Source organism: Budorcas taxicolor, chromosome 2 (genome assembly GCF_023091745.1).
Source record: "Budorcas taxicolor isolate Tak-1 chromosome 2, Takin1.1, whole genome shotgun sequence".
NCBI classification, from domain to species: domain Eukaryota; kingdom Metazoa; phylum Chordata; class Mammalia; order Artiodactyla; family Bovidae; genus Budorcas; species Budorcas taxicolor.
The window spans coordinates 100,374,723-100,390,436 of NC_068911.1; the positions used below are offsets into that span (position 1 = coordinate 100,374,723).

Here is a 15,714-nt window from a genome sequence, read left to right on the forward strand (position 1 = left end):
CCCCTTCTCCTCCTGCCCCCAATCCCTCCCAGCCTCAGAGTCTTTTCCAATGAGTCAACTCTTCGCATGAGGTGGCCAAAGTACTGGAGTTTCACCTTTAGCATCATTCCTTCCAAAGAAATCCCAGGGATGATCTCCTTCAGAATGGACTTGTTGGATCTCCTTGCAGTCCAAGGGACTCTCAAGGGTCCTCTCCAACACCACAGTTCAAAAGCATCAATTCTTTGGCACTCAGCCTTCTTCACAGTCCAACTCTCACATCCATACATGACCACAGGAAAAACCAAAGCCTTGACTAGATGGACCTTAGTCGCAAAGTAATGTCTCTGCTTTTGAATATGCTATCTAGGTTGATCATAACTTTTCTTCCAAAGGGTAAGCATCTTTTAATTTCATGGCTGCAGTCACCATCTGCAGTAATTTTGAGGCCCCCCAAAATAAAGTCAGCCACTGTTTCCACTTTTTCCCCATCTATTTCCCATGAAGTGATGGGACCAGATGCCATGATCTTCATTTTCTGAATGTTGAGCTTTAAGCCAACTTTTTCACTCTCCTCTTTTACTTTCATCAAGAGGCTTTTTAGTTCCTCTTCACTTCTTCCCATAAGGGTAGTGTCATCTGTATATCTGAGGTTATTGATGTTTCTCCTGGCAATCTTGATTCCAGCTTGTGTTTCTTCCACTCCAGCATTTCTCATGATGTACTCTGCATATAAGTTAAATAAGCAGGTTGACAATATACAGCCTTGATGTACTCCTTTTCCTGTTTGGAACCAGTCTGTTGTTCCGTGTCCAGTTCTAACTGTTGCTTCCTGACCTGCATACAGATTTCTCAAGAGGCAGGTCAGGTGGTCTGGTATTCCCATCTCTTTCAGAATTTTCCACAGTTTATTGTGATCCACACAGTCAAAGGCTTTGGCATGGTCAATAAAGCACAAATAGATGTTTTTCTGGGACTCTCCTGCTTTTTCCATGATCCAGCGGATGTTGGCACTTTGATCTCTGGTTCCTCTGCCTTTTCTAAAACCAGCTTGAACATCAAGGAGTTCACGGTTCATGTATTGCTGAAGCCTGGCTTGGAGAATTTTGAGCATGTCTTTACTAGCGTGTGAGATGAGTGCAATTGTGCGATACTTTGAGCATTCTTTGGCATTGCCTTTCTTTGGCATTGGAATGAAAACTGACATTTTCCAGTCCTGTGGCCACTAATGAGTTTTCTAAATTTGCTGGCATATTGAGTGCAGCACTTTCACAGCATCATCTTTCAGGATTTGAAACAGGTCAGCTGGAATTCCATCATCTCCACTAGCTTTGTTCATAGTGATGCTGCCTAAGGCCCACTTGACTTCACATTCCAGGATATCTGGCTCTAGATGAGTGATCACACCATCGTCATTATCTGGGTTGTGAAGATCTTTTTTGTACAGTTCTTCTGTGTGTTCTTGCCACCTCTTCTTAATATCTTCTGCTTCTGTTAGGTCCATACCATTTCTGTCCTTTATCGAGCCCATCTTTGCATTAAATGTTCCCTTGGTATCTCTGATTTTCTTGAAGAGATCTCTAGTCTTTCCCATTCTATTCTTTTCCTCTATTTCTTTGCATTGATTGCTGAGAAAGGCTTTCTTTTCTCTTCTTGCTATTCTCTGGAACTTTGCATTCAGATGCTTATATCTTTCCTTTTTCTCCTTTGCTTTTTGCCTCTCTTCTTTTCACAGCTATTTGTAAGGCCTCCCCAGACAGCCATTTTGCTTTTTTGCATCTCTTTTCCATGGGGATGGTCTTGATCCCTGTCTCCTGTACAATGTCACGAACCTCAAATAGGTCCTTGGTTATCTACTTTAAATATAATAGTATGTACATATCAATCCCAAACTCCCAATCTATCCCTCCCAGCCACCCTTCCCTTCTGGTGACCATAAGTTCATTCTATATGAGTCTGTTTCTGCTTTATAAATAATTTTACTTCATTTTTTAAAAAATATTTTACATGTAGACTATCAGTACAGTTCAGTTCAGTCACTCAGTCGTGTCTGACTCTTTGCAACTCCATGAACCATAGCACCCCAGGCCTCCCTGTCCATCACCAACTCCCGGAGTTTACCCAGATTCATGTAGATTATATCACATGATAACTGTCTTTCTCTGTCTTATTTACTTCACTTGGTATGATAATCCCTTGGCCCATTCAAGTTCCTGCAAGTGGCATTCATTTCATTCTTTTTAATGACTGAGTAATTGGGATTGATGCTTATTAAAATGCCACAAATTTGCTGTTCTTACTGATATTCAGCATTTTTTCTTAATAATACTGGTTATTACTAGGCTTTGGTTAATTTCTAGAGTTTAGAAAAAAATGACTGTTTTGCTAGTATTTTTACTGTTTCTAATGGAGATGATGACTTTTAGAAGTCTTTACTCCATCATTTTGGAATTATTCTTATCATTAATTTTTAATAGCCCACACTTTTTAATCTACACATTTGATGTCATAATATTTCTATTTTTTAACTCCCTATTTGTGTGTGCTTAGTCGCTCAGTTGTGTCCAACTCTTTGTGACCCCATGGGCTGTAGACTGCCAGACTCCTCTGTCCATGGGTATTTTCCAGGCAAGAATACTAGAGTAGGTTGCCATGCCCTCCTCTACGGGGTATTCCCAACCCAGGGATCGAACCCAGGTCTTCCACATTGCAGGCAGATTCTTTACCATCTGAGCCACCAGGGAAGCCAAAGAATACTGGAGTCGGTACCCTATCCCTTCTCCAGGGGATCTGCCTGACCCAGGAATCAAACCAGGGTTTCCTGCATTGCAGACAGATTCTTTACCAGCTGAGCTACCAGGGAAGCCCAAGAGCAGTAAATGCTATCTTAAATATGAGTTCTCCTGAGGGGAAAAGCATATATGTCATACCAAAACAATTATTGTTTCATTTATGAATATTTCTTAGAAGCTGGCTGGATATAATAATTCCTTCTGTTACTAGTTACAATTTTCATCCATAAAATAGTTTTAATAGGAAATAAATCCCAACACCAAAAATTGAACCTATGCAGAATTAGATAAGAAATAGTTTTCTTCCTACTCTGAGCTCATCATCCTTCCTGTGGCAGAAGTAACAACATTACTTCATTAATCTTTCATGATGTATTCTGTGATTTACCTACACATAGGTCTATAAATTTTTTTTTATTTTTTAGCTCAAATGGTAGTATCTGATGCATATATGGTTCACATCTTACCATTTTCTGCTTACAAAATATTGGAAATTATTGCATATTAACATATGCATATTAATCATATTCATTGACATGACCTTATACTATCACACTTTGTGACTAGATCATACATTATTTATCCAGCTACCTACTGGTGAACATTTATGTTGCCTAATCATTTGCTACCATAAATGATATTGCAAAGGATTTCCATCCTCATCTGCAAACATTTATATGTATAATTCTATTTTTATTAATTGATTTAATTATCAAGGGGTGAATATATGCTTAAACTTTTGATGAATATTGTCCGGTAGCTCTGTATAGGGCTTATGCTTACATTATTGATATATCAGATGGCCTTTTGTCTACCCTTTAACAAATACAGTGTCAATCAAAAATTTTCAGATTCAAAATCCATTTATCATTTTATGAGAGTATTGAATACTTTTTAATATTTTAACCTTGTTTATATTTTCCTCTATGAATTTTCTTTTTAAGGTCCTTTATGCCTTATTCATATAAATATTTTCTATTGATAATATGTAAGAGCTCATATATTTAAAATAATTTAGCCTTTTATTATAATGTAGATATTTTGCATAGTTTGCCATTTGCCTTTTGATTTTTTTCACTGTTTTTCTCCTACAATTTCTTCAATATACATTAAACATCCTTCTTTAGGTCTTCTATGGTTTATATAAAGCTCAGAAAGACTTTTTCCATTCTAGCATACTAAAAATAATGCTTTTATATTTACTTCTGTTTTTACACTTTTATCATTTTAAATATGTTGTCACTTGGGAATTATTTTTTAAGTCAGAAAATTTTCCAATGTAATTTTTTCCTAGTTCAGTTCAGTTGTTCAGTAGTGTTAGACTCTTTGTGACCCCATTTTCCCTAGTACCCCAAAAGCTATCATATTTCTCTGCCTTGTAGTCAGTTAAGGGTCATTACCAAAGTATTTTATATATAAATAATAATATATTTTAATACCTGTGGGCTTATTCACTTTTATATATTTCCCTTGAATTAACAGGATGCAGTTTCCTGTTGAAGCCCAATTTTGAAAATAATGTTTAGAATTATCTAGTATCATTTTAAAGAATGAGATTTTAATTTTGTTGCAGCATTTGTTGTTATTTCTTCACTATCATGTCCAACTCTTTGGGACCTATGGACTGCAGCACACCAGGCTTCCCTATCCTTCACTATCTCCCAGTGTTTGCTCAAACTTGTGTCCATTGAGTCAGTGATGCTATCTAACCATCTCATCCTCTGCCACCCTCTTCTGCTCTAGCCCTCAATCTTGCCCAGCATCAGGGTCTTTTCCAATAAGTCGACTCTTCACATCACTTGGTCAAAGTATTGGAGCTTCAGTATCAGTACTTCCAATGAATATTCAGGGTTGATTTCCTTCAGGATTGACTTGGTTTAATCTCCTTGCTGTCCAAAGGACTCTCAAGCATCTTCTCCAGCACCACAGTTGGAAGGCATCAATTCTTCAGTGCTCCACCTTTTTTTAATTGTCCAACTCTCACATCCATACATGACTACTGGGAAAAACGTAGCTTTGACTATATGGACCTTTGTTAACAAAGTGATGCTTCTGCTTTTTAATACACTGTCTAGGTTAGTCATTGCTTTTCTTCAAAGGAACAGGTGTCTTTTAATTTCATGGCTGAAGTCACCATCTGTAGTGATTTTGGAGCCCAAGAAATTAAAGTCTGTCACTGTTTCCATTGTTTCCCCATCTATTTGCCATGAAGTGATGGGGCCCGATGCCTTGATCTAATTTTTTTGAATGTTGAGTTTTAAGCCAGCTTTTTCACTCTCCTGTTTTATCTTCATCAAAAGGCTCTTTAGTTCCTTTTCACTTTCTGCCACTAGGGTAGTATTATGTGCATATCTGATTATTGATATTTCTCCTACAATCTTGATTCCAGCTTGTGAGTCATCCAGCCCAGCACTTCACATGATGTACTTTGCATATAAGTTAAATAAGCGGCATTATAGTAAATTTATAGATTAATTCATGCAGATGCAAAATCTTTGGGGCATTGTTTATTTGTTTGTCTCTATCTGATAAAACTATATACTGTTCCTTTTTTAAAGTCAATAATGTCTTTATGTACTCTAAATATTTCTTAATATTTTTATTCCCATTTGTATTTTATTTTTTTATTTTTTTAATTGTTGCTAATGTGCATTTGTTTTTTTTTTTTAATTTTGTTTTTTTTAAAATTGGCTTGAAAGTGAAAGTTGCTCAGTCATGTCTGACTCTTTGCAAATCCATGGACTACACATTCCATGGAATTCTCCAGGCCAGAATACTGGAGTGGATAGCCTTTCCTTTCTCCAGGGGAGCTTCCCAACCCAGGGATTGAACCCAGGTCCCCCATATTGCAAGTGGATTCTTTACCAGCTGAGCCACAAGGGAAGCACAAGAATACTGAATTGGGTAACATATCCCTTCTCCAAGGGATCTTCTCGACCCACGGATCAAACTGGGGTCTCCTGCATTGCAGACAGATTCTGCCAATTGATCTATCAGGGTAATTTGGCTTAGCTGGTATCGTTTTTAGGAAGGCTAGGGATTTTTTCTAAAATTTTGTCCTGAACCTTTATTACTGAATTCTCTTTCTCTTCTGTTGTAGTTTTGTCAGTTGATTATCCTAAATTTCCCAAGTATCATTTTTTTTTTTTTAACTTGTAAATAGTAGTTTATTTTTAGCAGCTCCTTTCCACTTTTTGCTTCTGTTTTTTCTCGCCTGGATCTTCCTGGTGGCTCAGAAGTAAAGAATCCGCCCACAATTCAGGAGATGCAGGAGATGACAGTTTAATCCCTGGATCAGGAAGATCCCTTTGGAGGAGGAAATGGAAACTCACTCTAGTATTCTTGCCAGGAAAATCCCATGGACAAAGGAATCTGGCCGGCAACAGTACATAGGGTTCCAAAGAGTCAGACGTGACTGTGCTACTGAACATATACACATTTTCACTTGTCTACATCATTTAAAACTTTCAGAAAGATGAAACATTAGTGGACATCCTGATCTTTTACCTCACTTTAGTGGGATTACTCGGAGAAGGCAATGGCACCCCACTCCAGTACTCTTGCCTGGAAAATCCTATGAACGAAGGAGCCTGGTAGGCTGCAGTCCATGGGGTCGCTAAGAGTAGGATATGACTGAGCGACTTCCCTTTCTTTCACTTTTCACTTTCATGCATTGGAGAAGGAAATGGCAACCCACTCCAGTGTTCTTGCCTGGAGAATTCCAGAGACGGGGGAGCTTGGTGGGAGGCCGTCTATGGGGTCGCACAGAGTCGGACACGACTGAAGTGACTTAGCAGGAGCAGTGGGATTACTTTCAGAGATTCTCCTTTAAACATGATGCTGGAGTTTAGACTATGATTAGATTACACACATGTATTTATGTATAAAAAAAAAAGTAGATACTTTGATGAAGCAGCCATTCTGTGATTTAAGAACTGCTTGTCCTTTAACAGTATTCAATATAAACTTTTCTCACAAGTGGTTGTTGCACTATAATTTACTGCTTAAGTAAGACTACAAACCACAGGAAGGAAAGGCACTTCAGAGTTGTAATGCCCCTAGGAATTATCTTCAGCACGTGCTAGGAAATATCTAACTGTTTTTACTGTGTTATCACCCTGCATTTTCTCTTACTCAGTATCTGTTTTGCTTATTTCTTTGATCTCTAAAACTGAATAGTCATAGTAATTATTAAATATTTATTAAGATATTAAGTAGTTACACTTTTAATCCTCAATTATCCTGATAACTCAGTATGTTATAAATTTTACAATTTTTTTCAAAAACTATTGAGGATCAGTGAGTCTTAGTAAATTTCTCATATTTATACAGCTTGTTGGCAACAGAACTCTGTCCTAAACCATCAGTTTCTGACTCCAAGTTTATTAGTTTTGACTATATCACAGTTTGTCTACATTTGTATTTACTGTGAAGATTGTCAGCTTATAAAGCAAACTTGCATGAAGTGAAGTGAAAGCTGCTCAGTCGTGTCTGACTCTTTGCAACTCCATGGACTATACAGTCGATGGAATTCTCCAGGCCACAATATTGCAGTAGGTAGCCTTTTTCTTCTCCACGGGATCTTCCCAACCCAGGGATTGAACCCAGGTCTCCTGCATTGCAGGCAGATTCTCTACCAGCTGAGCCACAAAGGAAGCCCAAGTATACTGGTGTGGGTAGCCTATCCCTTCTCCAGTGGATCTTCTCCATTCAGGAATCGAACCAGGGTCTCTTGCATTGCAGGCAGATTCTTTGCCAACTGAGCTAATTTGCACACTTCATCTAATTGGATTCTGATAGCAGCAGTTTAAGTTATATTGAAAGGTGGTTATTGTGAACTCATTTTACAGGTAAGGAAATTTAATTCTTGAAAAGATAAAGAATGTTTCTAGGCTAACACTTGTTTCATAGCCAAAGCAGGTTATCAAGCAAGGTTTATTGATACAAACCAACCATTTTTTTTTAAATTTTAAAAATACTAAATTCTAGATTTTAAATTTTATGAGTATTATTTGTTCTATTGGGACCTATCTGGAACTAATTATTTTGCACTTTTGTTATCTTGTATCATTTAGATATTATCATAGTAATTTTGTGCAATAAATATCACAATACTGTGCAATAAATAACCATAATACTTCAGTTCAGTTTAGTCGCTCAGTCATGTCCTACTCTTTGCAACTCCATGAATCATAGCACGCCAGGCCTCCCTGTCCATCACCAACTCCCGGAGTTCACTCAGACTCACGTCCATTGATTGAGTCAGTGATGCATAATCAAATACATAACTTTTGCTCACAAGTTTTCAGGACTTCTGGACCATTCTTATGATCTTGGCTGATCTTGCTTATACTTGTATGATCAGCATCAGGTCAGGTAGGTTGATTGTAATCAGCAGATTAGGTTCTGTTGATTGTGGCAGTTCTCTCCTCCCATGCTCCCTGTCAGATAGTCTCTTAAGATAAATTCATGTCTCTCCACATTTAATCATCCAAACACATATTTTTAATGTGCTGGGCAGAGCTCCCTAAAGTAGATTCATCTCCAGTGAAAAAAATCGCCAGTGACTCTCCTACATGAAGAGCGGCCCTCACCTTCTAGTCTGAGACTTGGTGTGTATTATATCTTGCCTGATACTAGATGTTCAGTTCAGTTCAGTCGCTCAGTCGTGTCCAAATCTTTGAGACCCCATGAACTGCAGCACGACAGGCCTCCCTGTCCATCACCAACTCCCAGAGTTCACTCAGATTCACATCCATCGAGTCCGTGATGCCATCTAGCCATCTCATCCTCTGTCGTCCCCTTCTCCTCCTGCCCCCAATCCCTCCCAGCACCAAAGTCTTTTCCAATGAGTCAACTCTTTGCATGAGGTGTCCAAAGTACTGGAGTTTCACCTTTAGCATCATTCCTTCCAAAGAAATCCCAGGGCTGATCTCCTTCAGAATGGACTGGTTGGATCTCCTTGCAGTTCAAAGGACTCTCAAGAATCTTCTCCAACACCACAGTTCAAAGGCATCAATTCTTCGGCACTCAGCCTTCTTCACAGTCCAACTCTCACATCCATACATGACCACAGGAAAAACCATAGCCTTGACTAGACGGGCCTTAGTCGGCAAAGTAATGTCTCTGCTTTTGAATATGCTATCTAGGTTGGTCCTAACTTTTCTTCCAAGGAGTAAGCGTCTTTTAATTTCATGGCTGCAGTCACCATCTGCAGTGATTTTGGAGCCCCAAAAAATAAAGTCTGACACTGTTTCCACTGTTTCCCCATCTATTTCCCATGAAATGATGGGACCAGATGCTATAATCTTTGTTTTCTGAATGTTGAGCTTTAAGCCACCTTTTTTACTCTCCTCTTTCACTTTCATCAACAGGCTTTTTAGTTCCTCTTCACTTCCTCCCATAAGGGTGGTGTCATCTGCATGTCTGAGGTTATTGGTATCTCTCCTGGCAATCTTGATTCCAGTCCAGCGTTTCTCATGATGTACTCTGCATATAAGTTAAATAAGCGGGATGACAATAGATAGCCTTGAAGTACTCCTTTTCCTGTTTGGAACCAGTCTGTTGTTCCATGTCCAGTTCTAACTGTTGCTTCCTGACCTGCATACAGATTTCTCAAGAGGCAGGTCAGGTGGTCTGGTATTCCCATCTCTTTCAGAATTTTCCACAATTTATTGTGTTCCACACAGTCAAAGGCTTTGGCATAGTCAATAAAGCAGAAATAGATGTTTTTTTCTGGAACTAGATACTAGATGTTAGGGACAGCATAATGAGTAAGACTGACAAGATCCTGTTTAAGAGAGTTTGTAGTCCAGTGAATAAGGGCAATAGCAAACAGAAATACTGATTTTAAATTGTACTCTAAAGAGAATAAAGAGGCTATAGTGAAATAGAATAATGAAGATGTGGTAACTGATCAGGGAAGACATCTCTGAGGAAATGAGATTAATAAGAAGACAAAGTGACTTCCCAGATGACTCAGATGGTAAAGAATCTGCCTGCTGTGTGGGAGACCCTGGTTCGATCCCAGGTTTTAGAGATCCCCTGGAGAAGGAAATGGCAATTCACTTGATTATTCTTTCCTGGGAAACCCCTTAGACAGAGGAGCCTGACTTGCTACAGTCCATGGGCTCACAAAGAGTTGGATATGAATGAGCAACTAACACATACATAGTAAGAACAGTATATCTGGTTACAGTTGACAAAAATCCAGTTCTAATGAAGTGCAATAGAGTTAAATGCATTTGCACAGGGGATTTGAAGAAAGGAGGTAGGCTTAGGGAAAACTGGAACTATGAGTTTGAATGTTCTTAGGATATGGCCCTTCTCCTGGTCATCAGTTTTTGTTTCTGAGGCTTTTTTTCTCTTCTCCTACAATACTACAAGTAGACTTAAAGTACAAGGACATGAATGACAATATTCGGCTGAGAAATATGCAAAGAAACTCTTTCTCCTCAACTTGAAAACTTCTCTGAAAGTTTAAAAACCCATCTTCCTGACTTAGATCTTATTTAGGCCAACCATTGTGGCCAGGAGTGATTATAATAGCTCACATTCACAAACATGTATAGATTTGGGAGAGGAAAAAGGTTCCCTAAAAAAAAGCATACAAGGTTGACAGTAACATGGAAACAGGAGAAATCTTACTGAGCCTGGGTCCCTCCCTCAAAATGTATATTCATAAAGCAGAATTCATGTCTAACAGATATCAGTATGTCCAACAGTAGAGGACTTCATATTTTTCAAAATGGTAATTTTAGTAACTTTTGAGTATTAAAACATTCTTTTTTTATGTACAAAAATATAAAACTTTAATTTTACATCTGTTTTCAAAGCTTCTTCTCTTTCTTCCAGGTCTGGTCCAGGATTAAAAAACTAGTGAGGGAAAAGTTATATATATGATTTTCTTGGGTTTTCTAGAAAGCCACCATCTTCCTAATTATAAGCCCAGTAATTCTCTTCATATAAATTGTCTTTTGTTGGTTTTCTCTCCTTTGTGAATCTAGAGTCATGTGATGAGCTAAAAGTGACAGAGCTAGTTTTATTCACTTAGCAATTTCTATGGCAATATTTCTAAAGTTTGAACTGTCAGTTTAAACGACACTAAAACAGAAAATCTCACATTCTGTCTTGTAATTGCAGCAATTCTTCTATTTTAAAATCAGAATCAGGTATGTAAAAATTCAAGGAATAAAAAAAAATTATAGATTATTTTAATAAATACAAATAAACCAAAGTTTTTCAAGATTCTTTTAAATTTTGGATTATAAGAAGTAGCTCCTCTAATGACAGAAAATTCATAATAAATTGTGCTTTTAAATAAATAGATCTTGACCCCAAGTACTTTATTCTGTTTGCTAAAGCATATAAATATTTCCATATGCCTGTTAACATAAATCTATTTTCAGATCCTTTTGAAGCATTCATCATCTTTTCTATTCGCCATGAGATCAGAAGAATTGATCTTCATAAAAGAGACTATAGTCTGCTTGTTCCTGGATTGAGAAACACAATAGCACTTGACTTTCACTTCAATCAAAGTTTACTTTATTGGACAGATGTTGTAGAAGACCGAATATACCGGGGCAAGCTTTCTGAAAGTGGAGGTACATCCATTACAATTTTGACTTAATTGTGGGATTAATTTCTAACTGAAAATTTCAGAAAAAATATGTTGTAATCAGAAGGAATTTTGATTACCCTTTGGTTTCTTATCTTCTCCCTCATATGTGGAAATCCAGGGGTGTGAAGTATGTGTGACGATATGTTGGAGGGGGGGTGAAGGCCTATACTATTCACACTATTTTCAAATTGTGAGCATTTTGGTGCATATTCAATGGTAAAATTTATTTAAAAGAGAAAAATGACTGTCTTCTAATTACTATACATAATTTTTGTGAGTTAAAATAGCTTTGTTTTTTTATGGTTTTCGTCTTCTAGCATCATTCAAAGAAATAATAAATTATTACAAAGATTGTTAATATGAGCTAAATAAGTTTTCCCATAATTTGGCATCTCTTTTTCCAATCTAGGCTTTCCTAGGCAAGATCTTGGGATAAATATATGTCATAATTCTCTTGAAAATCTTAGATCTGTATAACATTCCAAAGGCCAGGTATTTCTATCAAAATCTAAATTGCTCCTTAAATCATCATTACAATTTTGGAGAAGGTAGTGTTCAAACACAATGTAATTATGATGTGTGAATCTGTGTCTTATATTACAAAGTATTGATTTCAATTTCAAATGATAGGTTTAGATCCATGATTTTACATGGTTAACTGTTAAAAAAAATGTCTAACAAAAGCACTGGCAATGTCATAAGCTATAAAGTGTTAATTCCAAAAGAAATGAAGGACATAAATAAAAATAGTTCTGGGTATTACCCAATTGTTTATTTTTATTTAGCCCACACTACAGGCTTCTTCCTTTATTTTCAAACATGTTATATTCTACAAGTCAAAATACAAATCAGAAATGTTATATTGGCTCAGAAATCTGTGGGGAGCTATAATTTGAGGATTATTTTTAAGGCTAAATGCCATAACATCGATCTTTTCAGTCATGCTTTAAAAGAGTAGCTGCCTGGCTAGATGCAGATTGCCCCAGGTGGACTTTTTATTCTTCCCTGAAGGTCAGTGTTTGAATTGCATTACACTGATTTTAACCAGCAAGTCATTATCATTTCTAAAATTTCTTGTTCTGCCTAAAAAATCAGAAACATGACATAACTTTTTTGCAACCTAAACATTGTTATTAGCCTCAGAGTTGTTTAAAAATTCTGTTATGCTGTCACTGAAAGGATTTAAGAGATTAAAGACCTTTCCTGGGAAACATCATTAATTCTAAATTTGGGGCCATCTTAATGTCTCTCTGTGTCAGGTAATACTTTTACACTATATCTCTCAAAGTTAATATAATATTAAATACTTAATACTGCTGATAAGGACGCCTTTTCCTTAGTGCTTAGTGGGTCACTTGAATGGATGCTAGTGTCGGTTTCTCTCTTTTTGTAGGTGTCAGTGCTATTGAAGTGGTTGTGGAACATGGCCTGGCTACCCCAGAAGGATTGACTGTTGACTGGATAGCAGGCAACATATACTGGATAGACAGCAATCTGGACCAAATTGAAGTGGCCAAACTAGATGGTTCCTTAAGAACTACACTCATTGCAGGAGCTATGGAACACCCCAGGGCCATCGCTTTGGACCCAAGATTTGGGTAAAGAAGTTTGCCTTTCATAGATTCACTTTGGCATAAAATATTACCTTTAAAATTAGTATTGGATTCAATTTTCTCATAAATTAGAAGTCAAAGTGCTTATTTTGTGCATGTAAATATGTGTGTATATACTTGTGGAAAAGGCAATGGCAACCCACTCCAGTACTCTTGCCTGGAAAATCCCATGGACGGAGGAGCCTGGTAGGCTGCAGTCCACGGAGTCGCACAGAGTCAGACACGACTGAAGCGACTTAGCAGCATACTTGTGGATGGTTGTATATATAGATGTATGTTTATATTTATATCTACAATTATGCATGTGTGCTCAGTACTCAGTCACACTGAACTTTTTGCAAACCTATGCACTGTAGCCAGCCAGGCTCCTCTGTATATGGGATTTTCCAGGCAACAGTGCTTGAGTGGGTTGCCATTTCCTTCTTTAAGGGATCTTTCTGACCCAGGGATCGAACCCTAGTCTCCTTAATTGCAAACAGATTATTTTATGGTCTGAGCCACCAGGGAAGCTGATGTATATATCAACCAATTTTAGACTGTCACCATGAATTTGATATAAAATTGCTTACATAGGTACTTTTAAAGGAGAAAACTTTCATTTTTTCCTAAATATGGTCGTTAGGCCCTTTTGTAAGATACTGTAACTCTATTTTTTTTAATTTAAATTTTATTTTTTAACTTTACAATACTGTGTAGGTTTTGCCATACATTGACACGAATCCACCACAAGTGTACATGAGTTCCCAACCCTGAAGCCCCCTCCCACCTCCCACCCCATATCATCTCTCTGGGTCATCCCAGTGCACCAGCCCCAAGCATCCTGTATCCTGTATCGAACCCAGTGAAGTGGTAATTTAATGAATTCATTTTTGACCTGCCAAAGAGATGCTGTAGCTGTAATTTTGTCTAATGGTTGCAAACCACAGGACCAGTCTTTGGTCCAGTCACAAGTGTTAACCACCTCACCCTTTATTTGTATTTGTATGTACTTGGAGATAGTTTAAAAGAAAATTAGATTAAACTTGAAGGAATCCAATGGTGAGATGCTGGCTATAGGGACATTAAAGACAAGACACATTATTCTGGAAGACAAAGTCAAAAGTGTAATCCAGATTATTGCCTCACTGCTTCCCTTCAGTCCTTTGTGAAAGACGAGAAGAGAGACGGTGGATTCGGGGCCAGAGAATAGGGTCCAGCACTGCTCAGTCACTTATCCTCTGGAGAACCTACTCAAGTGTATTATCTTCCTTTAGAGCTCCGTATTCTGTTTGGAACATCAGGAACAGTAATGTCTCTTAATTAAATTGTTTTTGAGGAGACAGAATGTGAAATATAATGTATAACTCATCTATATTGGGATACTTTGTTATTACTGTTGATTATTTTATATATCCAAAATGATTGTCAAGTCTAAAGGATGATAGAAAGGAAAATTGTTTTGCTCTGTACTTTTAAGTAATACACAGCCTAGGAAGGACCAAGAAGAATGGAGGTCAGAAAGGGGAGTCAGTCAGGAGGGAATTGAATGAGATGCAGAAGAGAAAAGGGAACCTGTGTTTAAGTCAGCTTCCTGGTCCACACACTTTTCTTTGTACACTGTTTTATGCGCAACCCAGAAATCAATAGCTCGGGAATTTTGTTTGTTTTCCTTTTCCTCATTTCAGATATAGACATTAAAGGGGCAAGGTAGCTTGTGTAGAGAAGGTTGCTAGTTTCAAACTGGCAACTGTCATTGTTGTGTTTGTTTTACCTTCCACAGTGTGTTGCATTTATTTGACTTAGTTGCCAAAATTTAAATTTTGAAAGATTTGGAATACAATTCTAGATTTCTGGCTTCTCTTGAAAATGTAGGGAGGTCTGTCAACAACTAACAGAGCAGTAGCAAACCTTTTAGGCTGAAGGTATGTCCTCCAGTTTATAGTTTATGCTTGGCCCATTTCACCCCTTAACTCCTGTGATAACAGTTCACTAGAAAGAGATCAGGCGTGTTTTATGAGAAATTTCCTTCTCAAACAGACTCTTCCTGAGGGTGCAAGTAGATGGCCCACTTTGACATTTTACTTCCCACAGAGGTCTGCCATCAACAGAGGGTTTTACCCTCAATGTAATAGCTACTGGTGTGGATTTTTTCATGACTTAGACGTACCTGTTTGGTAACTGCAGCTTATCTGCATGAGAAACTTTCTGTATAAGGGAAAGCAATATTTTGGAGAAAATGATAATTTTAGCAAGTGTACCATTATGTTAGAAGAACTCTGACTGCTTCACAAAATACAAAGGGCACACACAGAGAAGAAAACAAGCACATAAAACAGGTGTATAAAATTTTTGAAAATACCGTGATCAAACAAAGCAGTTGATCTGGGAATTGAAGCTTCATTTTCTATAGCTTTGAATTGACAATGCTTAGAATAAACTTATTTATCTCGGTTTGTTTGGGGAATAGCCAACCTGAGAGAAGAAAAAGAAAACAGAAATGCAAAACAAACACAATCCACAGATACTATTTAAATGAAAATATTAAGTGCTATTTCAATGATGTAAGGGGATTTCCAGAAGTAAAACAGTTTCTAAGAGTTGAAAATTAGGACAGAAAGCTAGCCTCCAGGGAGGGAAAACCTGATAATGCTTCTGAGAAAAGATGATGTCTTCCCTTGCTAATTGCTACTACAAACTTGTGAGGCTAATTATAATTACAGTGGTAATA

The 15,714-nt window shown here is 37.5% G+C and overlaps 1 protein-coding gene across 1 annotated transcript in view; it reads left to right on the forward strand.

Moving 5' to 3' along the window:
* The window catches only part of LRP1B (LDL receptor related protein 1B), a 1,834,206-nt gene that overhangs the window by 1,054,931 nt on the left and 763,561 nt on the right, over nt 1-15,714 (forward strand). Inside the window, exons 24-25 of the mRNA XM_052653145.1 lie at nt 11,180-11,377; nt 12,788-12,992. Coding sequence (XP_052509105.1) covers nt 11,180-11,377; nt 12,788-12,992 — 403 coding nt within the window. The remainder of the gene's footprint in view (nt 1-11,179; nt 11,378-12,787; nt 12,993-15,714) is intronic.